This window comes from Condylura cristata, unplaced genomic scaffold (genome assembly GCF_000260355.1).
Source record: "Condylura cristata isolate star-nosed mole 26May11 unplaced genomic scaffold, ConCri1.0 scaffold00026, whole genome shotgun sequence".
In the NCBI taxonomy this organism is placed as follows: Eukaryota; Metazoa; Chordata; class Mammalia; order Eulipotyphla; family Talpidae; genus Condylura; species Condylura cristata.
The window spans coordinates 2,590,755-2,618,185 of record NW_004567127.1 but is presented as its reverse complement, the minus strand read 5'-3'; the positions used below and the strand labels follow the sequence as shown (position 1 = coordinate 2,618,185).

Sequence of the window (27,431 nt, the reverse complement as noted above, 5' to 3'; positions counted from 1 at the left end):
ACTGAGAGTTTGTCCAGAGAAGATGCCCTCCCCCTCGCCCGCATCATCTCTGCACCCTCAGCCCCTCCACCCTGTGCTTCCAGCCCCAAGGTCCCCCAAGGTCCTCAGCTTGCCCAAATGCACACGCACTTCTTTGCCCACCTGCCTTTCTGTGCTGGTCTCTAGCCGAAAGCCCTCCTCTCAAAGAAAATAACTCAGGAGGCCAGTCAGTCATGACCGAAACAGATAGTGGCTCACATTTTTACACATCTTGTCTATCTCGTTGAAACAACGGTGGAAATATGCACCCCCCACAGAAGAGCCGTGTGTATAAAATATCCCCCCCGAAGCTCACACTGCCGTCCGCAGATGGCAGGGAGTAACGTGGCCACGAACATGGTGTTGTGTCTCAGAGACGTGTCACATCCGGACGGCTGTGCGGAGGGACAGTTCCCGTCTCCCTTCTTCTGTGACTTCATCTGTTAAATGGGGGTGATGCCACTGAGCCCGCTCGGTCGGGGGGAGACTTAGCAAGACAACGCGCATGACCTTAGAGCATAGCGCTTAGCCCTAGCAAACGCTTAATAAAGAACATCTTTTGTTGTTGTTATCTGGGGAAAGTCTCACTCATTTTTCAAGGCCTTATTCTGGGGCCACCTGTCCTTACCCCCAGCTCCTTGCTAACACCACCTGGGGTGCACACGCCCTGTGTATCTACGGGCACGGCCCTCTGCATAGTGGACTGTCAGCTGGCCACTCGGTCCTGCCTACACACAGCCACAGCTCAGGGAACATTCCTGGGTGGGTGGATGGACTGGCTGAAATAAGGGGATAAGTGAGGGTGGGAAAGGAGGGTGCAAAAATCAGCAGATGCCTTACCGAGGGAGAAACTTCCCAGTTCCCTGATTAACTCAGATTTCTCGAGTTGGGGCACCCAACTGTTTGAGACCCTACACTTGAAAACATCAGGAAATTTCGGGACGAAACTCAGTGCCCTAAATAAATAGCCTCCGAGCCGGCTCCTCCATGTTCTTTCCTTCTCTGTGCACATTCGCTATACAACAGCCAAGGAGCTTTCTAAAAGCATGAACAAGTCCTGTATCTGCCCGGTTTAAGGCTTTTCTGAGCCATCCCGTTCAATGTGGTGTAAATTCTGCACTGGTCACCAGCTCTCTAGGGCACTGCTTCATCTGCTTCTGGAACCTTCCAGCTCATCTCTTCAACACTGCCCCCCCCCCCCAACCACTCTGTTCCAGCTACATTGCCTCCTCCCCTTTCCTTAAATAAGCACAACTTCCTCTTGCCTCTGGGCTCTCATGTTTACAGTTCCCTCAACATAAAATGCCCTTCCCCATCTTTTTCCCAGGGATGGCTCTTGGCATTTATATCTGAGCTTCAATGCCACCTCCCCAATGAAGTGACATTTTCCTACAACTAACCCTATTTAACAAATCACCCTGACCCAACCCTCAGCACCATATCCAGTGAACTTACCAGTTTATGGTTCTTCTGTATCTGCCCAGGGACTTGGATAAACTTCTCAGTACCTTATCAAAGCCTCATTATATCTGAAAGCCCCTGAATAAATATGGGCTAAATGCATTCATCCAAAAAAGTTTGATCAAGCAGGCGCAGAAGGAAAACAGTGACTTAGGACAGAATGAAGCTAAGCACCCTAAGCCAGCAGCAAGACAGGCCTCAGTCCTGAGCTGGGCACTTTTTAGCAAGAGCCAGCCACAGGATAGGACCCAAGAGACTCGTCAGAGTTGACGCCTCTGCTTTCCTTCTGTACGGTCCTCCTGGTGCCCAGTCTCTCCGCTCACTGCTTCGGCCCTGCTCACTCACTGGCGTTGCTGGGTTGGCTCAGGATTCAGTACCGGGAGGTTTGTCTCCGTGAACCCTCTTCCCCTGCAGTGTCTCATCTAGTCTTGAGACTGTAAAAAGTACTGTCTGCTTGCGGTCCCCGAGTTTAGGACGAGGGTTCGAGGTGCCTAGGCATCTCAAAGTGAAGGAAACAAGCTAGCCGAGGAAGGATTGCCCTGGCCGGGCTGAGGCCCTGGGCGGTGGATGGCTCCCCGCGCAGCCAATGACTTCACCCCCAAAGGAGAAATAGACACTCCCCGTGACCCCCAAGGACGCCAGGTCCTGGGCAACACCCCCCCACACACACATACGGCTCCTGTGAAGCCCGCAGCCTGGGTCATCCACTGACAGGTGCTCTCAGGGCTCACAGGATCTAAGAAATCACAGGGGGGTTTACCAGGAGGCGCGTGCCCCAGGGGAGCAGACGAACACCAGCCCGGCCGCTAAGTGCGGGCCGGGACATCTTGCCTTCTTCTCTCCCTTTGCGGACGCTTTGAGGCCCTCTTAATAACACAGGGTATCATTAACTATATTCCTTAGAGCTGCCAGCCACCACCTTGTTAAGTCCAATATGCTGCCAAGACTTTACCCTGCTAGTAACCCTGAGCTGCACAGTTTGCTTTTTAAACCAAGTGATATGTGTGTGAGGCAAAAAGCCACTGTATCCGGAAGATTCTCATTGGGTCTAGCTACCACCACTTCGTAGATGCTGTGTTAAAGGCATTGGGCCTGCTCTTTCTGGAAGCCTTGGCCGAGCTTAGCTGTAACTGTTGGGAGTAACTGCTCCATTTTCAGATGTGTGGAGTGGAAGCTGTGCACCGGCACTCCCGCTGAAAAGCTAGTTAACTCATTATCTTGTGAAAAGCACAGGTTGTTTTTTTTTCACATGTATTTATCCAGTGTGATGAAAAGCAGTAGATTACAGTCTTTTGTCAGATGAAATTCATTGCCATTGTTAACCAGCAAAATGATGAGTGTGTGCTGTTTTCGCGGTAATATACCCCTTTCGTAACTCCACTTGGTTATTTTATTGTGAGTGAGTTACAAAAAATCCTTTAACTTGCACGTATTATTTCATCATTTTTTCCTTGCTTATGTACATTTTGAATGATTGCATGATTTCATTACTGAAATCTGGTATCCGATTCTGTGAAAGTAATTTGACAAACATTTTATCAGTTTTCTTAGAACATACGAAGGTTGGAACACAACCCCACACTTTGCAATCACTTAAATGGGACATCTTTTTTTTATGCAGACTTTATACATTTGCAAAGAAAAATGGTTTTGCTTTGCTTTTTTCCACCAGTCCTACTGTGACATACTCTGAATATCAAAATATGTAGCAATAAAGCGTGTGGGCGGAGAGGATCACAGCGCCTTTGGGAAAATCTAGAACTTGCCTTACATCTCCCTCAAATAAATCAGGATTTTGTCATGAGTGCTTGAGAGAACCGAAGTGTCGAGTAGGTCCAGCTTCACAAGAGGAGAGTATGTTGGCCACTTTCATGTGCCTGTAGCTACAATGTGATTCTGGGGTCTAGTAGAAGTAATAGAGACACACCTGCAGGCCCCGAGCAAGGCTGCAGTGAGGCTGTGAGCTCTCCAGGGAGTCTGTGCGGGGCGAGGGAGGGCTGGCAACTGTGACAGCGCCTGGAAAGGAACGTCCCATGCTCCCGGCCCCACCTCGTCACCAGAAGGGCTGAGTGACTTGAGGGGAAGCTGAAAAGAACTAGGAACAGAAGAATAGGAGGAAACTTGGAGGACCTGGGCAAGGCATGTGGAGCGGAGACATTGAAGAAGCCACGCTGGCTTCTCGGCCCAGCATTTGCTCCAGGCATTTGGGGTCATGGAAGGCGACATCTGAAAGAGACAGAGTCGTGGCTGGGAGCCCGGGGAGGCTGACACTGGCAGCCTGTATTTGGACTTGCGCTTTGATCTGGCTGCTGTCCTTCCAGGCTTGTCTGGCCCCGTCCGCCCCTCTCCTGTGGGTCCTGCCAGAAGGCACCTTAGACTGGCAGCTTTGGGCCCCACTAGTCACGCTTTGGGCACCCCTCTTTGGCTGGGCATCTGCCCACGCGGGGGTGGGTCACTTGGGGGCTTCATTGTCAACTCTCCCCCTTTCTCACTAGCACACCAGTCCTAGTAAAGTTCTTTCCCACAGAAGGCCTTATGCGAGATACTTTGTCTTTTGCAGCAGCCGAACCTACTTGGAGTGCAGGTTTGACCCCAGCTGCCTCTCATTCGGCCCACGAACACTGTTTTCTGAAAATTGGTCTATCTGGGTAGTTTTAATCCAGCTTGGTGAAGAGGCTGGAGTCCCTTCGTTCCTTCCATGTGGTGGTTCCATATCTTGAATTCCTGGTAGCTATAACCTCTTGCTGTATCTTGATGGATTCGATGGCATTAGCCTGGAGGCTCGTTAGCCTGCAGGGTTTGCTAGTGATGAAACCTTTGTTAATCTAAAGTATGCATCAAGGAGGGGTTTCTTCTTAGAGAGGGGCAGCCAAGTATTACAGTGTGGGTGAGGCACCTGAACCCCATCTCCAGCGGAGAGAATGCTACTGCCTCCTTCATGATAGCTGGGTGGCCTTTGTCTGAGTTAGTATCAGCATCGCGGAGCTGCCCAAGATTCACCAGGCCTATCACCTACTAACACAAGGTCCCCTCCTCATGCTGAAGTAGTATAGAGTATGAGAATATACCTCGTTTAATTACCCAAAAAAATTCCAAAACTGTACCATTTTCCCCATATCGAAAGAGAGGAAGGTCTCCTAAGCCTGCCCGCACAGTAGATGGATAAGCAGTGGCTTTAGTGGATGGTGTATGGGACAGTTAGGGGACGTGCGTGGGCTGCTTTGACAGAGCAGGCTTTGAAAGTAACAAGTCCATTTGAGTTGAGCAAATCAAACCCATCAGTCTAGTGAGAGAGTCATGACCAAGTGGGATCCACTCGAGGGACACAAGCTAATGTGATTCACCCCATCAACAAAAAGAATAAAAATCATATGATCATTTCAAGAGCTGCTAGAAAATGCATTTGGGAAGATTCAACACCCACGTGTGGTAAAATCTCTCATAAAATTGGGAATCAAGGGGACGCACCTCAACATAATCAAGTCATGCCTGACAAACCCATAGCTTAGGTTATACTTAATTGTCAACAACTGGAAGCATTCTCGCTATGGTCAGGAGTAATAGGATGGCCACTTTCACCACTGCTGTTCAACATAGTAGTAGAAGTCCAAGCGAGAGCAACTGGGCATGAAAAAGACATGAAAGAAACCCCAAAAACAACACTACCAGTGTTTGCAGATGGTGTGAGAATGTCAGAGAAAACCCGAACCCACCAACCACGTACTAGAAATAACAAATGAATGCAGGAGAGGTGGGGTTTAAAGTCAATATACAGAAATCTGTCACACTGCTATATGCAAATAAGAAATTAGAAGAAATCAACCCCATTTATAATTGCACCACATTGAAGTACCTGGAAATAAACTTAACAAAGGAAGTAACACCTCTACACTGTAACACCCAGGTAAAAGAAACAAAAGGCACCAAGAAATAGAAAGATGCCTCATGTCTGTGGATTGAAAGAATGACCGTGTTACCTAAAGCAGTTTACAGACTCAACGCAATGCTTACAAAATCCCAGTGACATTTGTTTCTAAATTTTTAATGGAACCACAAAAGACCTTAGACTGAAAAGCAATCCTGAGAGAAAATAAGAAAAATGGAATATCGTGTTTGCTCACTTCAAACTAAACTACAAATGGAGTTTGTAGTATGGTATTTGAATAAAAACACACAGATCAATGGGATAGAATTGAAAAGTTAGAAAGAAATGATATGCAAATTATACATAAGTAAGTCTATTAAGTTAAATGATATGCAAATTATACATAAATAAGTCTATTAAGTTAAAATAAAGTCAGGAGATTTAATGACTAATTAATTAAAGCTAAAAGAGGCAAATGATTTAGCTATTTCACCTAAAACATATAAATTGTCCAAAAAGCACATGAACAGATCATTAGTCATTAAGGAAATGTAAATCAAAACCATGTCATCGCTTAACTCCTAGAATTACTATAATTCTTTACAGGGGGATAACCACTGGGAGACACAAAGAAACAATAATGCAAAGAAGCTGAAACATTTATACATGAATGGTAGGAAGAGGCCACTTTAGAAAACGGCTCAGCACCTTCTTCATTTCATGCTGACCCAGCAACTTCACTCCTAGTACATGCCCAGGAGAAACGACAACAGATGTCTGCACAGACCCACGTCTGTGAATATGCACAGTAGCTTTATCTGTCACAGTCCAAAAAGGGGAAACACGGACTCCACTTACTCCACTCCAGCTACCCATCAGTTGACGTGAATAATCAAAGAGATGGTATATCTATCTAAGGGAATAGTATTCAGCCCCCAAAAAGGAACAAAAATACTGATATAGGTCATCACACAGGTAAATTTCAAAAGTATGTTGTGTTAGAGCAAAGAATGCACAGGACCACAGATTGATGGTTACATTTACAGGATGTCTAGAAAAGGCAAATCAATAGAATTAGAAACTCAATTAGGGGTGTCCTAAATTGTGCTTGGGGGGGGACAAGCACTGCCCACTAGGGGGCCCTGGGAATCTTTGGGGGTTGATAGAAATGTCCTGCAACACATTTGTGGTGATGGTTACACAAGTCATAGTTTTGCTCAAATAGTTGAACTAGACACTTAGGTGAAATTTGTGGCATAAAAATCCTATCTCAGTAAAATGGTTTGGAATAAAAAAGAGCAATATTGTGGCCCCCAGCCACCCGTCCTTTATTTTATTGCTCAGTTTCTATATAATTATCTCTACTTAAAGATCTGAACTCTTGCTCTTTGGCTGTTTGTCTGAAGGCAATTCCTGGAAACATTAGCCAACAACGTTCTCAAGCCCTCAGGAGGAGACAGTGCATGGCTTCATTCCAGCACCACTATTGCAGGTAGAGGTGTGTAATATATCTTGGTGCCCACAGATAGGGCTTTGCAAGCTTCAGAGAGCTCGAGGAACCTTTATCTGAAGCTGATAACTTCACAAAACAAGCTGCAACTCAGTGGCCTGACTCCTAAAAAAATGTGCTTGATGCACAGGGAGTCAGCTCCCAAGTGGGAAGGGGAGAATGTCCATGACTTACGGAGGGAAAGAAAAACCAACTGACTTCTGGGTGTCCTGGGGGGGGGGGTTGGGGAGCCAGTCCCAGGAAGCTAGTGCTTGAAGCTGCAGCCATTGCAAATTTCTAAACTTTGCAAGATGCCATTTCAAACGACGCCCCAAGAGTGAGCGGCGAGGTTGGTCATTGTAGACCCGGCCCCCGGCACAGAATCATTTACGGCACCAGAAGGAACATGCCTCGTGCTGGGAGATGCCTCCTGGCTTGTCTAAGCTCACAGATGGGGGCTGCCTCGAAGCTGATGTGGCTGACGCTAGAACCCAATGGTTATCTCGCCGTGGCCTTGAGATCTCTTTGCCTTCCTGCGCCTTGGAAGCGTGAGTGATAGAAGTGGAATGTTGCCACTCTTTGGGGAGGAGGGCGCCGGAGGAGGAGTGACCAGTAGGCATGTAGCCGTTTCAAGGCAAAGAGGCTGAGTCAGAGGCCAGGGCACATAAAACCCAGACCTGCCTCGGGGAGATAAGGGACTGGAACCAGACTCTCGTCTGGCTTTCAACCACCTACCAGGTAGAGCTTTTTTTTTCACTTTCGTTCCATTATTGGAAGGTGGTGGGGTGTCAAGGGGGAAAAGGGGACTTATAAGAGGGGGGTGAAGGGAAGAAAGGGGCTTGTGAGTCTGTGGCCACTTGGCCTCTCCTTTCTCTCCCTGCCAAGGCCCAGCGACGACTCCCGCCTGCTCCCAGTGGGCTCGGGCTCCCGGCCAGCGCTTCTAGGACCCAGATTTGGCCATGACCGGCTGGAAATGCCTTTTGACGGGAGCAGGAGGGTTTTTGGGTGTCAGGATTGTCCGCTTGCTGGTGGAGGAGAAGGAGCTGCAGGAGATCAGGTTACTGGACAAAGTCTTCAGACCAGAAGTCCAGGAGGAATTTTCTAGTAAGTGAAGTCCAGTCCGCCTTAAGCCCCCTGAGCGCGTGGTGGGCGGGGGGTGGACCCTGTCTACAAATTAAAGGCCAAGGCTGGACCTGCGGCCAGAGTCAGCAGGAGCATGGAGGGGGCAGGGGCTGGGGTCAGGGGCCGGGCTCTGACCTGGACTAGACGGAGGGAGGCAGCGGACACCTTCCCTCGGGGCCTCTTTGTGCATCAGCTGCAGTCACGCCTGCTCCCTCCTCGCCAACGATTCTTTAATGTCGTGAAGATTTTTGAAGGGGCAGCTGCTGTGTGACACCTGCCGCGGCCACTGAGCTCCAGGAACCTGGTGGCGCTACCCGAGGGCCTGCTCCTCCAGGCCTCCCTTTGCTCCAGTCACAGTGGGGTACAGGGCCAGGGCTGTGTGTGCGTGGGGGGAGGGTCTGCATGTGCCTCTGTGTACACACACACGTGTGTGCCCGTGAGAGAGACGGCAGGAGGGCACTGACGCAGTGGGCGACAGCGTCTGCTGCTCCCAGCCCTCTCCAGCCCCATGTCCCTGCCCTGCTCCACTGCAAGGGAATCGGCTGCAGAGCCTGCTGGGCCGCCTGGTCTTGCCCAGGCTGCAGCTCCTGTGGCGCACACCAGGGCCGGGGTGCCGTGGGTCCCACAGAAAGGTCGGCCGCACCCCCAGACTCCCAATGAGCTGGGGGGGAGGTCAGACCAGCTTGCCCCATCTGGGTGTCACCTTTGAATTTTCCAGAAGTGAAGCACCTGCTGAGGTCTCTGACTAGTGCGGCCAGAGCCCAGCGGAGGTGCTCACGGGTGCCCTTGCCGGCCCTAAGTTCTCACCACACGAGTCTGCAATGTTGCAGTCCACTATGTCCGGCCATTTCCCCAAACAATTCCCTGCCCCCTCCCCCGCGGGGTGGGGAGGGGAGGAGGCCTGCTGCGGGCCTGGCTGCCCAGAGATCCTGAGAACACCCCCCATTGTCTGAACCCTGCCTGTCCCTGCTCCCTCCGGGCTCTGGGTCTGCAAAGTCTTGCTCCCTCCTGGATCAGCCGCAGGCACGGGCCTGGTAAGCAGCGCCGGGCTCCAGCAGCTCCTGGCACTCTGGCCACCTGGCGGTTGACCCTGGGGGGGACGGCGCAGCTAGAGGTGGCCAGCCAGGGGTGCCCCTCGCCGCTGGCTCTGCTGACAGGGCCCCAGGCCCTCCTGCCCTGGCCTGGGGGTGAGCTCCTTCTGGCCTCTTTCTCTAATGCCTGCGCCAGCCCACGCCCTGCAGGCCCAGGCCAGCTTCCCACAGCACTTTTCATGTTTCTCCTCTCATCCCAAACCCATACACAGTTGCTCATGCTCTGCAGAATTAAGTTCAAGTTCTTATCTCTTCTATCTCCCCCCCCCCCGCCCCCACACCCTGAGCTGCCCACTCGGTTCCCTGTGGCTCAGATTCTTGGACTGGCATGGATGGGAACAGATGCTTGCTCTCTCCCAAAATGACACCATTCCGATTTCTGAGCCTTCCACGGACCATTCTCCCTCCCCGCCCTCCCCTGTTCTGCCCTGAAGCCCTGGGTGAGGTGCTGGCTTTCTCAGACAGCCTGGCCAGGCCCATCGCCTCGCAATGGCCATCTCCTGTTCACGCAGAGCTGCAGGGAAAGGTGACGCTCACGCTGCTGGAAGGGGACATCCTGGATGAGCAATGTCTCCAGAGGGCCTGCCAGGGCGTCTCTGCCGTCATTCACACGGCCTCCATCATCGACTACATGAATGCCGTCCCCCGAGATGTCATCATGAACGTCAACCTGAAAGGTAGCGGGTCCGGGAGGCCGGGGAAGAGATGGGGGGGAGGGCAGGGAGGCCCTCATGAGCGCCCGGGGGCCTGGCCAAGCGCTTTCGCTCCTGGCTAGCCGCTGAGAACTCACAGCTCGGCCTTTACTGAGGGGGCTGAGGACAGTGGGCAGCCGTCCACTGTCCAAACATTCGTGGGGAAACTCCAGGCCCCCCCTCCTGCTGCCCAGCCCCTGTGCTCGCTCCCCGGGCTTGATGCAGACCTCGCATGGGGCCCCCGGGGGCACCCCCAGCCATCACTGCCTGGGCAGCTCTAAGGCTTTGGTCGCCTGGGAAGGCCAAGAACAAAGGGCTGTGTGACGTGGAGCACTGGGTCTGGCATAAGCTCTGGGCCACAGCTCCAGGCTGGACCCTGCACAGGATCACCCAGGGAGATGCAAGCATCTGGTGCCCCCCAAGAGGGGAGCCTCTCCCGAGAACTGGAGAATGGGGCGCAGCAGTCAGGAAGGGCAGAATGGCCCAGCACCTGGGTCCCTCTAGTATTTTCTTAGTAGCCATGGTGACCTGTTACCTGCAACGCGGGGCCCCCTGTTAAGGAGGAATTCCCAGCCTGGCACCCCATATGCAGATCCGTACCCCGGAACGTCTCAGTGACGCGTTCTGTGTTGTCACTGTCTAATCTACTTTAACGCAGACACATTCATTGGAAGAATTAGCTTAAACCCCTCAGGAGTGTGCCGGGAATTTCAGGGGTCCCCTCTGGCCCCGGCCGCTCAGCAAGACCACGACACCTGCGCTCTGCCCTGCGTCTCCTCCCCAGCCCGGCGACTCGCCCTGACACGTCTCCTTCCTGAAACAACTGGGTTTTTTTCAGCACATAACAGCACAGTCCCAAAAAAGACGCTTCCAGTAACCCCAGTCACCCCCACACTGCAAGGGGGCTGCTGAGATCACCCAGGTTAACATTTCAGTCCCTCTCATTATTCTCACTCGGGGCTGCTCCCCACAGCAGCGGGGGGCCTACCCCCAGGGCGTTACAGGTGCCAGCCTACAGGAACCAACACCACTGCCGAGGTCAGCTTCCCCCCCCCCCCATCAAGTTGCACAAAGGCCCTAAAAAGAATAAAAACACAAAATATAAGAGCGACGGTACTTCCGTGGAAACCCTTCCTTCTCACGGGAAAGCACCTTGGATCACTCCAAGGAGAAATGTTTTGCACAGGCCAAGGGCCTCTGAGGCCCGCCCACTCCAGAATGAGCCACCAGGGGGCGCACTCCTCCCTGCTCCCTCCAGGCTGCAGCCCAAGGCCGTGGCAGCTGGGGAGCGCGAAGCCGGGCTTATCACCCCCACTTTTAACCAGGTCATACCCCGAATTGGGAGAGGCTGTAGGGACACTCACCCAGGCGTGGAGCCTGGATCTCCAGCTTCTGCCCCAAGCCCACTGCTCACCTGCTCAGGGACTCCCAAAGCAAAGCTCCTGTAACAGTTTTTATTGATCCTCAAAACACAGAGAAATACAGCCACAGCCGAGCGCATGTTGACAAGAGTTCACTGCCATACACGGCGGCGTGAGCCCTGTGGCTACGGGAGGACTGTCCCTCGTCTGAGAACCAGCCCTCACCTTTTAATTTCAGATTTCTGCTCTAACGGGGTGGTGGGATGACAAACAATATTGCTAAATATCCTAACTCAGCAAATGTGAGCTGAGTCCTGAGTCCTGTGTCCTTTTCCAAAAGTCAAAGAACACACACAGGTCATTGAAGCCCAAAGGCCTGGAAGGTCTCGCTCTCCAGAACCACATGTCAATCTCTTGTGGCTGCATGTTTTCAGTGGCCACAGCGTGGCCAGAGTTCAGGACTTCAGGGCCTCGGAGTCTCGGGGCCTCAGGGCCTCGGAGTCTCAGGGCCTCAGGGTCTCAGGGCTCGGGGTCTCAGGGCCTCAGGGCCTCAGGGCCTCAGGCCTCGGGTTCTCAGGGCCTCGGGGCCTTGGGGTTTCGGGGTCTTGGGAACAGGGGGTCTCGGGGCCTCGGGGCCTTGGGGTCTCAGGGTCTCGGGACCTGGGGGTCTCGGGGCCTCGGGGCCTTGGGGCCTTGGGGGTCTCAGGGTCTCGGGACCTGGGGGTCTCGGGGTCTCAGGGCCTCAGGACCTTGGGGCCTCAGGGTCTGAGAGTCTCAGGGACCTCGGGGCCCCGGGGCCTCCAGGCCTCAGGACCCAGACTGCACGCTGTTCTGTGCAGAAGTTGCCCGGTCTGGCCCCCTGGGTGGGGGCAGAGCGGGAAGGTGTCCGCGGCAGGCTGGCTGCCGGGTCATGACACCCCACTCCTGCGGCAGGTACCCAGCTCCTGCTGGAGGCCTGCGTGCAGGCGAGTGTTCCCGTCTTCATCTTCACCAGCAGCATAGAGGTGGCCGGGCCCAACTCCTACAGGGAGGTCATCATGAACGGCAGTGAAGAAGAGCTGCACGAGTCCACCTGGTCGGCCCCCTACCCGGTCAGCAAGAAGCTGGCCGAGAAGGCTGTGCTGGCGGCCAGCGGGTGGGGGCTCCAGAACGGCGGCGTCCTGTCCACCTGCGCCTTGAGGCCCATGTACATCTACGGGGAACAAAGCCAGTTCATTTCTTACGCCGTGAGCGAGGCGCTGAAGAATGACCGTGTCCTGACCAACCACAGCAGGTTCTCCGTCACCAACCCAGTGTACGTGGGCAACGTGGCCTGGGCCCACATTCTGGCCTTGAGGGCCCTGAGGGACCCCGAGAAGGCCCCCCAGGTCCAAGGACAGTTCTACTACATCTCAGATGACACGCCTTACCAAAGCTACGACGACATCAACTACAACATGAGCAAAGAGTGGGGGTTCTCCCTCCAGTCGGGAAGGAGCCTGCCCTTGTTTCTGAAGTACTGGCTGGCCTTCCTGATGGAGATGGTGAGCCTCCTGCTCAGCCCCGTCTACAGGTATCAGCCTCCCATGAACCGCCACTGGGTGACGCTGACCAACAGCGTGATCACCTTCTCCTACAGCAAGGCCCAGCGAGACCTGGGCTATAAGCCGCTGCTCAGCTGGGAGGAGGCTAAGCAGAAGACCGCGGAGTGGGTGGGCTCCATAGTAGAACAGCACAAACAGACCCTGAAAACGAAGACTCACTGACCCGGCCGGAGAGCGCATGGCGTGGGCATTACTAGCAGGCTGCAGAAGCGCCTTCCTCTCGGTTTCTTCCAGAAGGCCTCATGGGCGCAAGCCAGGCCCGGCAGCCTCTCTTTGCCAAGCTGCCCGTCTGTTGTCTTCCTCCAGGCCCCGAGCCAACCAGGAGCTTTCTGCACCCCCACCCCACCCCCCCGAGCTCAAGCCAGCAGCTGCCCAGACCACAGTCCCAGCTGGGAGTCTGAGCTCTTTGGGCCTCTTTCAACGGAGAGCCTAACTCCACGTTAAACGCAGATGTATTTCTTTCCTTTGAAAATTCCCTGTTCTTTGCCTAGCTCAATGAAAAGAATAATAAATGGTTTCATGCCTGATAGATGTGGACAGTCACCTTCCTCCTTCCCCTCCATAGGCTGGGACCATCACCCCCTATTTAGAAAAACAACCGGGGCCCTCCCTGGTGGCGCAGCGGGTTAAAGCGCCGCACTGCAAGCTGGCCGTGGCCGCTTCGGTGCGAGTTCGATCCCCGCCCCGGAGGTGACCCACAGGGCGCCGCAGACCCCTGCTGTCTCCCCGCTGCGCCCCTCAGCAGTGGGCTTCATCATCCTGTTCTGCTCCCCACTCCGTCTCTGGTGAAGCCTCTCACTCCTGCACCTCTGGCTGTACCCCAGTTCTGTGTGCATAAATATTTAAAAAAGAAAAACAGCATGGACCTGGGGTGCACAGAGGGCCTCAAAGGGCAGGTGGGGACCAGCTAGCGCGGCGAGCCCTGACCGCTGCAGGTGTGAGCCGGGCAGCTGCCCCGTCCTGCACTCTGTCCTCTCCGGAAAGTGGGGGTGCAGCCTACTGTACTGGAAAAGCTTGCTGGCGGCCACGCTGGTAGGGGCGAGGCTATCTAGCCAGACGGCTGACCACTAGCCACTCAGTCTGAACTGCCCACATTCAGCCAGGTCGGGGTGGGGTCCCGCGTGGGTCTGTCAAGAGCAGCCAGGGCCGCCCGCCTGCACCACGGAGCCCCTCCCGGTGCCGGTCTCTGGGCACCACTGTGCCCATGTGTCGGCCCCTCGGGCAATGCACCAGCCCTCGCCCAGCTTCCAGGTCACACACGAGCTGCACAGTGGCTTTGAGGTAGGGGCGAGCCAAAGAACAGATGTGCGTGCCCGGAACGCTATCTTCTCTCAGCCCCAAGCGCCAAGGCCTCCCTACCCGACCTCCAGACTTCACGCCGCCCCCTCCTCTTTCCCTTGCAACTCCACTTCCTCCCAATTCCCGTCCCCTCCACTGTCCCCTCAATCTCCAGGACCCCTACGAGAGGGGCCCGGTCAGGACACATCTGGGCACTAACATGACCAGGCAGTCATTAGCTAAACGTGTTAGTGTGAAACTGACCCCAGCACCCCAGGACTGCATGCTCTCAGGGGGTCTGGCTATTCACAAACAAAGCAGACTCTTAGTCCCTCTCCAATGGGCTGAGTGAGGGGGCGGGAAGGGTAGCCGTCCCCAGTAAAATGTCCAGAGGGACCTGTCCCCTGGTGGGTGAACGCCCGGCCACACGGGGGTGGCCCAGAACAGGGCCACTGAGGCTGAGAGCTGCCACCGTGTCAGTCACTGTGGGTGGGGACACAGCCAAGGGGCAGGAGGGCCGGGCAGGCTGCGAGGACAGGCCCCTGACGGCCCCTGCAAGCGTCTGCACGCACCTCGGCTCCACGAGTCCCCAACGCCCTGGCGTGAGTCCGAGGCTGGGAAGCGAGGCCCCTTCTTTTCCTCGTGGCTCCCCTGGGCCCCTACGTTGCCTCCTCCATCTTTACCCTGCTGCCCAGCCCGACCCCGCTCCTCCTCGTGGGCACGCTCTCCTGCAGCAGGCAGGGTCCACAGGCCGGCAAGGACAGGCCTGAGGCGGGCAGAGGGCCAGGAGCCGGGCGGGCCGGTCAGAGGCTCCCCTCTGGGCCCACGGGCCCGGCCTGAAGGGCCCGTGCCAGGACAAGGGTCAGGCTCACCGAAGTTGGCCTCTGCCTCCCCCAGGAAATCGCTGGGCGTGGTCACTCAGGGAGAGGCAGGCCCACTCTGGCTGCGGAGAGCCCCCAGGGACAGCAGCTGAGCTCAGGCACCCGGTGGGGCCTCTCAGGGGCTTGGAGAGACTGAACCCAGAGGGCAGCAGCAAGGGCATTGTCACCACAGGGGCTGGGGAGGGAGGGGGAGGAGGAGGGCTGCCGCCCAGTGGCCACTGGAGAGGCCAGAAGGCCACTCCTTACCTCTCTGGGAGCAGGAATGAGCCCTGCGGGTGGCCTGGGGTGTGCCTCCTGGGAAGCGCCACACGGGGGCAGCAGAGGCTCAGGAGGACCAAGGGAGCCCCGCAAGGGAAGGAAGGCAGGGCGCCAGGTAAGTGCTGAGCTGACGCAGCCTGGTCCTGGGAGAAGCCGCCAGAGCAGCAGGAGCCCAGCCAGGGCCCTGGGGCCCCGGGGGACTTGGGGCGGGAGCTGGGCCCCGGAAGGCCGGGCAGAGCCCAGGGAGGCGGGGAGGAGGCCGGGCTGAAGGGAAGCCCGGCAGGGTGCTGTCTGCTGAGGAGGCTTCCCAGGCAGTGAGCTCGCTGGGCGCCACTGAGGGCCCCAGAGGCAGGCCTCAGAGGACCAGGTGGACATGGCTGGCAGTGCAGGACAGAGACGGGGGCAGAGCCTGCAGGGACAGCGGCTGAGGAGCCCGGCAGCTGCCGCAGAGACCCAGTCAGTCCCTGTCTGCCTCCACCTCCCCGCTCCCACCCACCTGCCTCTGCACCTGCCTACCCATCCATCTGTCTCTGTGTGTGTCTATCTTTCTGTCCACTAATCACAGCCTAATCTATGTGCCTATTCATCCACCCACCTATCCATCCATGCATCCATCCCCTCAATGACAAAACCCTCAATTTGTTAACAAACACCAGTGAGAATAAGCGGCAGCCTCTGGATTTCTCCTCTCATAACCAAGCCTCTTTCCAGCAGTGCGACCCTGGGGACAGTGGCCGGGCAGCCCTGGTTGGGGCCCCTGCCCGGCCCACCCGCTGGGGCTGCATCTGGAGGCTACGGCCGTGAACACGCAGGCGTCTTTCTGCAGAAAAGCCCGTGTGCTTCGCCGACGGTGCTGGCCTGGCCTGCGGGAAGCGTTTGGCTCACTCGCTGCATACACGTCGTCACCTGACTGACGTCCACCAGAGTCTGAGCTCCAGGCGCATGGAGCCCCAGGGTTCTGGCCAGTGGTGAGGGCGTGCCGGCCGCAGGATTAACACCGGGCCTGTTCTCAGCGCTGTGGGTAGTGGGCCTCACAACTACGCCCTCGGGGTCTCTCGTCCTCATTTGACAGGCGAGAAAACAGGCACAGAGAGGCTCAGGGGAGCCCATTAGCTAAGAGTCCCCCCTGGAGCGGGGTGTCTGGGGTCCCCAAGGAGCCCAAATCCACTGGTTCTGAAATCCTTTCTATAAAACGGTGTCAGGTCCGTACAGAACCTCCACCCCCGCCCACACTATCGACAACCTCTAGGGGACCTTCAGCGCCAAATCCAGTGCCGATGTTGGGGACAGTTGTCCTGCTGTGGCTACAGTTGGTGAACTCCTAACCTGGGGCTGTCGCCTTCAGTCCAGAAGCACCATCGCAGGCCGAATTAGTGTGTGTTTCTGGCTTGTGGTAGGTGGAATCCACGGATGCAGAACAGGTGGATAAGAATGGACAGTTGTAAATGAATTTTAATTTAAAAAAGGATCACAAACCAGCACCCCCTGCAGGCTGGAGCGGGCCTAAGGCAGTGGGGTGTGAAGGGACAGGACCTGTCCAGGGAAAGGTACTGGAAAGCCACGGAAAGGTAAGGAGCGTCTGGAGGCGCCTGGCTGCACAGGGGACACGGCGGGGCCCCCGCAATTGGGGTAGGAGGCAGCCGTGAGGGGCACGCACTTCAGGTAGAGCAGTGGGGTCTGCAAAGGACTGCCATGGCCAGACCAGAGCCCGGGGTGGCGCAGGGCCCTGAAGACGCAGCCGCAGACATGTGACTGGAAAAGCTGGGGTCACCCTGGGTCACCCCTGGACACACACCACTTCCCTGTCTTTCCCCTCAAAGCAAGAATTCTGTTCCCCTGCCTAAAGACCTTGTGACTCTTTAGTTCATGTATAATAAGCCTGGCTTTCTCTGAAAATTTGGACCATTTAAGGGAAAAAGCCTGACCAGTCCTCAAGCAATGAATATTCATAGTTCAACTGAAGAATGCAGACACTCTCCAGTGCAACCCGAGACCACGGGCGGGCCGGGCCGGCCCTTCAGCTGGCCTGGGGACTCCAGCCATGCGCAGGGCGGATGGGAAGAGATTAAGAGAAGACTCCAAGAATGTAGGCGAGAATAAGAGCCTGATTTATACAGTGTGGACAAAGGGGAACGCAGGGGGCAGCTGAGGCCAGCCTGGCAGAGTGGACGCTGCTGGGAAACACCTGCATGGGCACAGAGCACCCCATAATCCCAGATGACGACTTCTCACACCAGAACCCCCCACTCACCTTCAGCCTACAAACCCTCCTGCCAACGTCGCCCCGCTAATGCCCCGAGGGTGCCTTCTCCCTCCCTGGGGACACAGCGCTGGCCCAGAAGCCCCTCATCGCTGCCCCCCGCCTCCGAGAGCCGTCCAGCCGTGAGAGCTCTTCTCGGCTGTGTGGCCAGAGTTGTCCACCCAAAGTAGATCGGCCTCTGTCTGGTTTCCTTAACGCCATTCTGTGGACCCCTGGGGCTGACGGTGGGCATCTCAGGAGAGGCGGAAGGCTTCTCGCGGCCCGGTGCCCTCACCAACGCCAGCCTTTCTCCCCCGCCCTGTGCCAAAGGTCTCCAACTCGGTGCTCCGACCGGCCTGCGACGTCCGGCATGCCTGTGCCCACGCCACGGGCCCCTGTGCCGCGAGCTGCCCCCTCTCCGGCTGGCACGTCCTCTCGTGCCCACTCGCCGCCCAGAGTCCCCATGTTATCACTCTGCGCTTGTGCGGCTGGTATCACACACGCGAGCTGGGTTTTCTATCGTCTGCCTCCCCCGCCACGCAGCCTCGCCCTTGAGGCAGGGACTCACCTTCCCACCATAACCCTGTGACCCCGATGCCTGCTGGTGCCGACGCTCCGTGGACACGTGGGGGGACAGAGAGAGGCACAGGCGGACCGACAGAGTCGTGCAGAGAAGCTGCTCTGAGCAGCTGAGATGAGGGAAGGGAACCAGGGAGGACCCACACACCCGGCCAAGGTGCAATGGCCTGAAGAAGTCGGCACCAGAGAACTGGGCGTGGGGGAGTCACTCAGGCGAGGCCGGAGCCGGAGACCGCGTGCCCGAGGCTTCTCAGACTGCCAACTGGGAAGTTCCCTAAAGACAGACTTGGAAAGTCACTCCCTAAGTGAGGAGGGGAAGAACGCCACAATTCTCTGGCCACACGTGCTCCTTAAAACCACAGATGGGCCTTCCCTGGGGGCGCAGCGGGTTGAAGCGTGGCACTGAGAAGCTAAAGACACTGCAGGAGGAGTTCCGTCCCCGCCTGCCCCGGAGGTGACCCACAGGGCGCGGCAGACCTCTCCCGGCCCGCCCGCTGCTCCCCTCAGCAGTGTGCTTCGACCATCTGCCTGTTCTGCTCCCCACTCTGTCTCTGGTGAATCTTCTCACCCCCTGCACCTCTGGCCTGGACCCCAGATCTGTACGCACAAATAAATCTTAAAAAAAAAAAAAAAATCAAAAAAGGGCCCTCTCTGGTGGTGCAGGAGGTTAGGACACAGCACTGCTAACTGGGGCAGCCGCTTCAGTGCGGCTGTTCGATCCCCCGCCCTGGAGGTGGCCCACAAAGTGCAGCAGACCCCTCGTGTCTCCCCGCTGCTCCCCTCAGCAGTGGACTTCAGTGGATCCACCTGTTCTGCTCCCCACTCTGTCTCTGGTGAATCCTCTCACCCCCCCTGCACCTCTGGCCTGGACCCCAGTTCTATATGCACAAATAAATATTTAAAAAATAAACAAGAGGCCCTCCCTGGTGGCGCAGTGGGTTAAAGCACAGCACTGAGAATCTAAAGCCACTTCCTCATGAGTTCGATTCCCGCCTGCCCCGGAGGCGACCACATGGCGTGGCAGACCTCTCCTGACCCGCCCGCTGCTCCCTTCAGCAGTGGACTTCGTCGATCTGCCTGTTCTGCTCCCCACTCTGTCCCTGGTGAATCCTCTCACCCTTTGCATCTCTGGCCTGTACCCCAGTTCTGTATGCATAAATAAATCTTTAAAAAAATAAACAAGAAAGGGAGCGGGGTGAGCGGTGGGGAGTCCTTTTCCTGTACCCCGCTGCAAGATCCGAGTCTGTGTTGGCGCATGAAAGGGCCCATTATGACCGGGGAGGGCGGGCCCAGAGAGGGGCCGGCCACCCTGTCCCCAGGGGCAGCGCCCCCAGGCCAGCGCTCTGGAACAGGCGTCTGTTGTTCCAGAAACCTGAAGTGCTGCCAGTTACAAGTGCAGTCTTTCAGCACCAGGAGAGTCACCCCTTCCTCCAAAACCATGCTGGTGACGGGGTCCTCACCGGGGCAGGGTGGGGAGCCCCGGGCTGGTGCGGCCTTGGTGTGGGGGTGAGCTCAAATCGTGGGTGTGGTTCCTGGGCAGCTCCACGGGCACACGGACCCCGGGTCACCCCAGCCCGGCTGTTTCTTGCTCTGCTGGGGGGACCCGTGTCTGATTTTGCACCCGGTGCCATGTGAGGGTTCTCTTCAGCAGGGGGCAAAGCAGCCCTGCAGGAGGGATGCAGGGGCGGCCCCGCCTCCTCTAGGGGAGATCAAAGACTGGGGTTCAATTTTTAGAGCTAATAAGCCCCCCCAGCCCGTGGCTCCAGCTGTGGCCGGCAAACACCTCCCCTCCGCCACTTCACAAAGTGACTCAAGGCTCCGTCTTGGCGCGCACACCCAGCTCCCAGCCTGCAGGATACTCTGCCTTCCCCGTGGGTGTGGAAGCGGAGAGGCTGGCGGGGCGGGGTGGGGCGGGGACACGCGGCTTTGGGGAGAAGCGTGGCGCGGCGGCAGGGGTGAGGGTGGCGGTCACAGCCTGAAGCTGCGGCTCTGCTGTCGCCTGACCACCTTCCAGCCGCGCCCCGTCCCCCCGGCCTCCTGCCCGCAGAGCTCCCCCTGGCAGCGGTCCCTGCCAGCGCCCCTCCTGCTCTGGCGGCCTCGTCTCTGGCTGGGGCGGGATGGCCCTCCACCGGCACCTGTCTCAGCCTGGCGGTGTCCACGTTCTTGGCCAGGCGATGGACTCTGCAGGGTGCCGGTGCCCTGTGCACAGCTGTATCCCCATGTCTGGCCCAGAGGGGGGGAGGGGGGGAGGGGGCGGGGAGGAGAGGGAGCAGGGAAGGCGTCTCACCTGTGAAGAGCCCAGTGCTGCGGGGCCATCATGGGCTGGGGGTCTGCAGGAACCCACCCTCCCGGGAACCCCAAGACTCTGCACCCCGAGGCAGCGCTGGCTGAGGCCGGGCCTCCTGTTCTGACTCTGATGTCTCCCGGGTAGGTTCTTATCTCTTCACAGTCACAGTCTCCACACTCCCTCTTTTCGCCCGTGGTCCGCGTTTATGTATGCACAGGCCGCGTGCTCCTGGGCTCTTGGCCCAGGTGTCTGTATTTATTGGCTCACTTGCCCGCTGCTCGCACCCCCAAGCACCTTCTGCAGTAACACATTATCACCTGTGGGCGCGAAACCTGGGAGCCGCGGGAGGCAGCCCGAGAGGCCGGCGCGGGAGGCGAACAGGAGCCTGAGTACGCCCGTTCTCCTTACAGCTGTCCGGCCGGGCCTGCAGCAGCGTCCTTAACTTCCCCAGGCTCACACCCACCCTCTCCCCACCTACCTACAGAGTGGGACGCTGCCCACATGGCAGCGTGGTGACCCGAACTCTCATCACGCAAACGAGTCCTCAGCAGAGAAGGAGCTCCTTCCCAGGCACGACACCGGAAGCCAGGCTGGCACGAAGTCCCTGCTTTCCACCCACCCCGTCCAGGGACTGTGTCTTAAAAGTCGTACTTACAGTTTGCACAGCGATTCTCCGCCACGGAGCTGGGTCTGGTGTCAGGCAGGCGCCAAAGCCAGCCTCCCCCGGCAGAGCTTCAGAGCACGCGAGCTCTCCTGTCTCCCAGCTGCAGGGCCGGCCGGCAGTTTGCTGGGTGAGCTTCTCGGGGTCTCCGGCCCAGCCCCAGCCAGGGTGGAAAGCCTATCCCCACGGGGGAGGCAGGCGCAGACGCCGCTCCGGCCTGGGGCCAGGGAGCACGTTCTGTGAAGCGATGATGGCTCTGAACTGCACTACTACATCCAGGATCTGGGGGACCCCAGTCTCTGGTCACTGGCGAAGCCTGTGAAACACCTCCAGGTTTTTGCGGGGCTCCATGCGGGCATGCGCATGGACTAGCACTTTTCCTGGCCTGCACCTATTATTTTTTTTTTTAAAGATTTATTTATTTGTGCATACAGAACTGGGGTACAGGCCAGAGGCTCAGGGGCGGTGAGAAGCTTCACCAGAGACAGAGTGGGGAACAGAACAGGCAGATCGACGAAGTCCACTGCTGGGCGGGTCAGGAGAGGTCTGCCGCGCCATGTGGTCTCCTCCGGGGCAGGCGGGAATCGAACTCATGCGGAAGCGGCTTTAGCTTCTCAGTGCTGCGCTTCAACCCGCTGCGCCCCCAGGGAGGGCCAAGCACCTACTATTTTTAATGACCTGGAGAAGCTGTGTGTGGAGGGTGGGTGTCCTGTACCACCCCAGGCCTGGTAGGTTCGTTGCCAGTTGTCACAGACAAAAAGAGAATGTTGGAGCCTTTTTAACCTCTTAGCAGAGGGCAACTTTATGCACGAAACACCTCCCTCCCCACTGAGCACGTTGGTCTCCAGGCTGAGCACTGGCTGCTGAGAGGAGACCCAGGAGCTCAGTGAGCAGTGGTCTGGCTTCCACCCGCAGCTGAGCTGGAAAGCCAGAGCAGCCAGAGCAGAGGTGACCTTGCAAACACAGCAGGCAGCCCAGGCACTCACAGTTCTGACCAAGAAAACAGAAGGCTCCACCTTACAGGGCTATTCAGGATGGAGACCTGGGAAGCGTGTGGCTCCTCTTTCCCTGCTGGGGTAAGGCTGAGCACACAGTATCCAAGGGTTGCTAAGAAAAGGAGTAACACATGGAATTTGGCTTAGTTACGTGCACCAAGATGGGGAATGATCAAAATGAGGGCAGACAGGCAGGCGCGCTCATCCCTGGCCTTCCGAGACAAGAAGGGGCAGCTGGCAGCATCCATCTGGCATCTTCTGATGAAAAGCAAATCCCGGCCCTTTTCTGGCCTGCACTTATTATTATTGTTATTGTTATTATTATTATTATTTTGCATCTATTATTTTTAATGACCAGCAGAAGGCGGTGGGGGGGGGGTGTTCTGCACCTTCCCAGGCCCGGTGATTCATTGTCAATTGTCACAGACAGAAGGATTTTGGAGCTCTTGTGCCACACATTTGACAGGACTTTAATGCTGAGTCAGGAGACAGCCCCCTTCTCTCCCTGTGCTCCTCGGCCAGGTGTCCGTACTTCACACGCGCAGGCCCAGTGTCCTCTGCGCCCAGGTGTCCATAATCACAGGTGCGTCCCCGTGGCCCGTGCCCAGGCCTCTTCGTGATGCAACCCAGGAGCACTGGCCAGCACAGGGCCAGACATGGAGGCCCAGGCAGGGTGGAAACGGGCCCCATCTGAACACTTTCCTTACAGGGGTGGCAGTCAGCTGCGTCTTTACGAGGCCTTTTATCACGGAGGACCCGAGGTCGTGGGTTTTACTCACCAGCACCCCTAAGAATGAAGGACGATGCTGAGTTGGTCCTACAGACTTCTCCAGCCTGGCTGCCTAGGGAGCCATATAAAATTACAGGTATTTGGACTTCACCCCAGGCAAATTCATCAGCCTCTGGAAAGGGCTGTTTGTTTTTAAAAGCTCCTCCACCGTCAGCTGGGGTCAGGACCTCTGTGTTCAACTAATCGAGCTAGTGAATTCCAAGATGACCAGACAGAGCCTCCTTCACTGGACTGGCCAGTTCAGGCCACATGTCCTCCATGGGGCGGGTGGCCCAGCCAGGGTTCACTGCTGGCCCACGGGCACTGAACAAGGGCTGTGAATACTTGGTGTTCCCAGGCGCGGGGGCAATGTCCCAGGGACCAGCGTCTAGTCTGATGGGGATAAACCTGAATAGCCAGGCCTGAGTAGGGGGGTGACCACAGGGCTCCAGGCCCCCCAGGACCCAGACACATTGTCCCGCTAGGCAAGGCACAGGCTCGAGGATGTGTACCCACGGTGAACCGCCATCGTTAAAAATAAGGTTCTTTTCATGCCTCTGCTTTTTAAGTGTCTTCTGAATCCTTTCCCGAAGAGCAGCTGTCTCACTGTTTCATGAGGTTGGGCAGAGAATAAAAATTCGTCTCAGCGAAAGGTCAGTCGAGTTGATGGTTCTGTTCCATTTTTTAGAACCCGGGGAAAGAAAATACTCTGTGATGTGATTCAATCGTGCTATTTTTATCAATTAGGCAGGAGCAGAACACTTCCTCCCTCCCCCTCCCCATAACTCTCTCTCTGGCCTTCCGCAGACGCCCCCACACGGCTTCTGACAAGGATGGAGACACGGATCTTCGGAAACTGCCTCAGTCCCTGACGTGCCCACATGCCCGCGTCCCCAGGCCGCGCAGGCAGGCAGCAGTGTGCGCAGGATTCCCGGCTGCGCCAGAGCTCCCTTGAGACTCAGCCCGCTCCGGGCCAACCGGAGCATTCACGCCTGCGCGGCCTTCCTGTAACCTCCAGGCAGTGGGGTTGTGGGTCACGTGTCCCGACCACAACTACCCCATCTCTCCGTCGTCTGAGGGTCGTGCCCAACCGGCTGTTTGGCAATGAAACTACAAACAGGTGTGTGGGAGCTGAGTGTGTGCCCGGCTCTGCAACATGTGACCCGGTACAAAAAGGGGGAGGGGGGCCCCTGAATGGGGGGGGTGGAGAGGGAAGAAAGACTGACCCGGTGCAAGACTGATACGGATTTAATGACAAATACTCCATTTCGGTCGCTGGACACCAGGATGCTGTCCAGGGAACCATCATTAAATAAAACAACCTGAAAATAAGGCGCTTCTCACATACACAAGTACACACACACAACCTGCTACTTTTAGGATCATTAAATTATTCACTAGTTTAACAAACGGCTATAAAGTAACATCACGGCGGACGAAAATGTGCACCAACTTCAGACACAGTTCAGATTGTCTATGAACACAGGTTCTGGATTTGTACTTTTTCACATCTGTTCAGTCTCTTGATCCTGAAGAGACTGTGTGGCTCTTCTAGGCCAGAAGTCAAGATTCAGTCAGGCCACTTAACCTAGTTAAGTTGACTGAGGTTTTCTCCAGTCACGGGAGCAGAGAAGCCCATGCTTGGATAAGCTCCCCAAGAAACCGGTGATTCACCCGCCCCCCCACCGAGGGGCTGGCGGCGGTATCTCCAGACAGTCACTATTAAAGGTGAACCACGGGACAAGGTTTGCTGAAAAAATATTACTCTAAAACTAGATACAAGAAACAGCCTCCCAAATGCATTAACCTCACGCAATGCAGCTATGTTCCCTGAAGAGTTGTAAGGAAAATGGAATCACATTTTAAACACCACGAAAGGCGGGTTTGATGGCTGGATTCTTCCGCTAGGGGACTGGCTCACAGGAGGGCGCTGAAGTGGTAGCTGACCCTCTCCTCACGGTGACGGGACAGGAGAGGTCAGCGAAATCCAATGATTTCTACTGCCACTAAGTTATTTTTCAATAGCCCCAATCTCTCCCCCCCAGCCCTTCCCCCCGAGGACACCAACAGGTGACATTTGATCTAGACGAGACTGTCAAATTTACAGCGATGGCAGCAAAACACCAACTAACTCATAAAAGGCAGATCAAACCAGAAGAGTCAAACGGCGAATGAGATTTCTTAGGCACAGACTTGCGAGAACTTAAAACGGCTGGAAGAGGTAGACGCGCTTGGGAAATAAAACCCAGGGGATCAGGTCACCTATCGACGGGCTGTATCATTGCCTGGTGAGTCCTGCTCGTTCTATCTTCAGTCGACAAGCATCAGAATAAATAACGGACAAAATGCTTGCCTGTACTCTTGACTTAAATGAAAAGGAACTGGCGTCTTCCAAAAACCACATGTTGGGACTCGATTTGCATTTTGGGATAAAAAGAAACTAAGAGCTCAAGATCAACAGGCATGACCCAAACCCAGAACGCTCAGTATTGTTTTTAATGTGTTCTGATAAGGACATAAACACGCTTTCCTACAGTCCCCAATGAGATTCTTTGCTAGCAGACAACTGATCAAGTATAAATTACCAGCATCCACAGAAAATTTGCTAAAACTATAAAAAACAATCTTGCAGCTATTTTTTCTCTTCAAGTGTGTCCCACAGTTTGTGAAGAAGTCCCCATGAAAAGTAGAGGAGCGCTCGCTAGGGCAGAGGAGACGCGCCTCACCCCCCAGCTCTAACCTCTACAAACTCACCTAGGAGAAGGTTCCAGCACAGGGGCGGGCCTCTCTACAAGTCATCTAACTACAGCCCCAACTAGCGGGAAGTCGTATCGAGGACACTGTATGTGGCAAAGACCAGCTTTGCCAGCAAGGACATCTTTGGCCCTTCTAGACTTGCCTTGCGTTAGCCACCCAGCGTAAGCATGTTCCATGTCCTGGATTCATATAAATCACAACAGGTAAGTCTTCTAGCAGCCGAGCTGGAGGGCACAGAGTCCCGTCCAAGCTGTCCTCGCCTCTGCGAACAGCCTGTGCCCCAGTCCCCAGCCCTTCCCTAAGCCGGGGTCGTAACACTGATCTAACTCACCAAGACGTGAGAAACTAGCAGTTATTAAAAAGCATAAAGCACTTTGCAAATGTAAAAGTGCTGTTTTGGCATTTATATAACCTCCAGAAAACATTCATTGCTTGTGCTATTTGGCAACTTGGCATTTCCACCTCTCCCTGCGCACACCCGCCCACGTAAGCCTTGAGTGCCCTACTGTGCCACCCCACACATTCAAGACAGGGGTTTCTACCAGAGCCAGAGCCCCAATCAAAACCCGGGGGTGAGGGTTCTCCATCATCTCCCCCATCACGGGGGGGGGGGCAGGGTACATGGACGAGCCAGGTGTCTTTCCCCACCCCCCACGTCTGCTTCCCTGCTGACGGGCTGGGTGACACGGGGCATACGTCACGCTGGCGGGGGGAAAGGGCCGGCCACACAGCTGGGACGAGTCCACTTCCGTCCTTACAAGATACAAGGGAGACCCGAAGCAACGCTGGGCTTGGCCCACCTGTCACCGGGGGCCTGTTGTTCCCAGAGACACCTGGACCCAGCATGAAACTACAGCATTTTAGTGGAAGTAGCACAAATCCAAGAGCAGAACCAGGATTCCCCAGGAGGCCTGAGGACCAGCTTGGGCCCTTGAAACTGCCTGGTTTCCCTGGATGCTTCACAATAGCAGCTAACAGTGGCTCAGAGAAAGGAGGAGTATACACAACACCCTCTCCAAAACTGACAGCGCCCTCTCCTCCTCCGGGGGTCTCGGGGCTGCGGCTGGTGTGGGGGCCCGGGACAAACCCCGCTTGCTTCTGTGGGGCCAGCCAGGATCGGGCACGCCCGCCCCTCACCTGGGCCACACACTGTCCCCACTCTCAAAGGCCAGGGTGGCCCACCCACTCCTCTGGCAGCCCAGGCAGAGCCGCCTCAACCTCCCCTCCCTCCGGGTGCTCAAAGCCCGGCTCCAGCCTCTCACCTCCATCGCGCCCACTTGAACAGGCCGCCAGCAGGTCCCAGACATCGCCTGCTTGGGGCGGAGGCAGGCAGGATAGAGCCGCCCCAAAGCACCCTCCCCTTGGGGACCCCCTGACAGCGGGCTCCCCCGTCACTCTCGGTGTGTCCCTCCCGCCCCCCTTCCCCTCCTCTCCGGGCGCCTGCTCCCCAGGGGGCACCCCTGGCGGCCTAGCACAGGCTCAGCTTCTGGTGCTGGGCGAGGTGGGTCTTGTAGCGGAAGCCCTTGCCGCAGCCCGGGCACTTGTGCGGCTTGTTGCCGGTGTGGATGCGGCGGTGGCGGATCAGGTGCGAGCTCTGGATGAAGCTCTTGCCGCACTCGACGCACGTGTAGGGCTTCTCGCCCGTGTGCGTGCGCTGGTGCTGCGTGAGCGTGGAGAAGTCGCCGAAGCGCTTCTCGCACTGGCCGCAGCGGAAGGGCTTCTCGCCCGTGTGCACGCGCAGGTGGTTGACCAGGTGCGAGTTGCGGCCGAAGCCCTTGCCGCACTCGCGGCACACGTAGGGCCGCTCGCCCGAGTGCGTGCGCTTGTGCGTGAAGAGGTGCGAGCTCACGCTGAAGGCCTCGCCGCACTCGGAGCACATGTAGGGCTTCTCGCCCGTGTGCACGCGCTGGTGCTTGACCAGGTCCGAGCGCCAGCTGAAGCGCTTGCCGCAGTCGGCGCAGCCGTGCGGCTTCTCGCCCGTGTGGATGCGCTGGTGGTTGGCCAGGTGCGAGCGGCGCACGAAGCCCTTGCCGCACTCGCCGCAG

At 56.6% G+C, this 27,431-nt stretch overlaps 2 protein-coding genes across 2 annotated transcripts in view; one reads left to right on the top strand and one right to left on the bottom strand.

The window, feature by feature from the left end:
• The first annotated feature begins 7,792 nt into the window (after nucleotides 1-7,792).
• Nucleotides 7,793-12,844, top strand: LOC101637093 (3 beta-hydroxysteroid dehydrogenase/Delta 5-->4-isomerase-like). The gene is made up of 3 exons (XM_004689592.1): nucleotides 7,793-7,937; nucleotides 9,559-9,723; nucleotides 12,033-12,844. Exons 1-3 carry the CDS (start codon nucleotides 7,793-7,795, stop codon nucleotides 12,842-12,844), a joined length of 1,122 nt encoding a protein of 373 aa, XP_004689649.1.
• An 11,022-nt stretch (nucleotides 12,845-23,866) lies between these two features.
• ZNF697 (zinc finger protein 697) overlaps nucleotides 23,867-27,431 on the bottom strand; it is a 6,252-nt gene continuing 2,687 nt past the window's right edge. Inside the window, exon 4 of the mRNA XM_012730014.1 lies at nucleotides 23,867-27,431. This exon is cut by the window's right edge and continues 6 nt beyond it. Within this exon, the coding sequence (XP_012585468.1) occupies nucleotides 26,855-27,431 (577 nt within the window). The 3' untranslated portion in view covers nucleotides 23,867-26,854.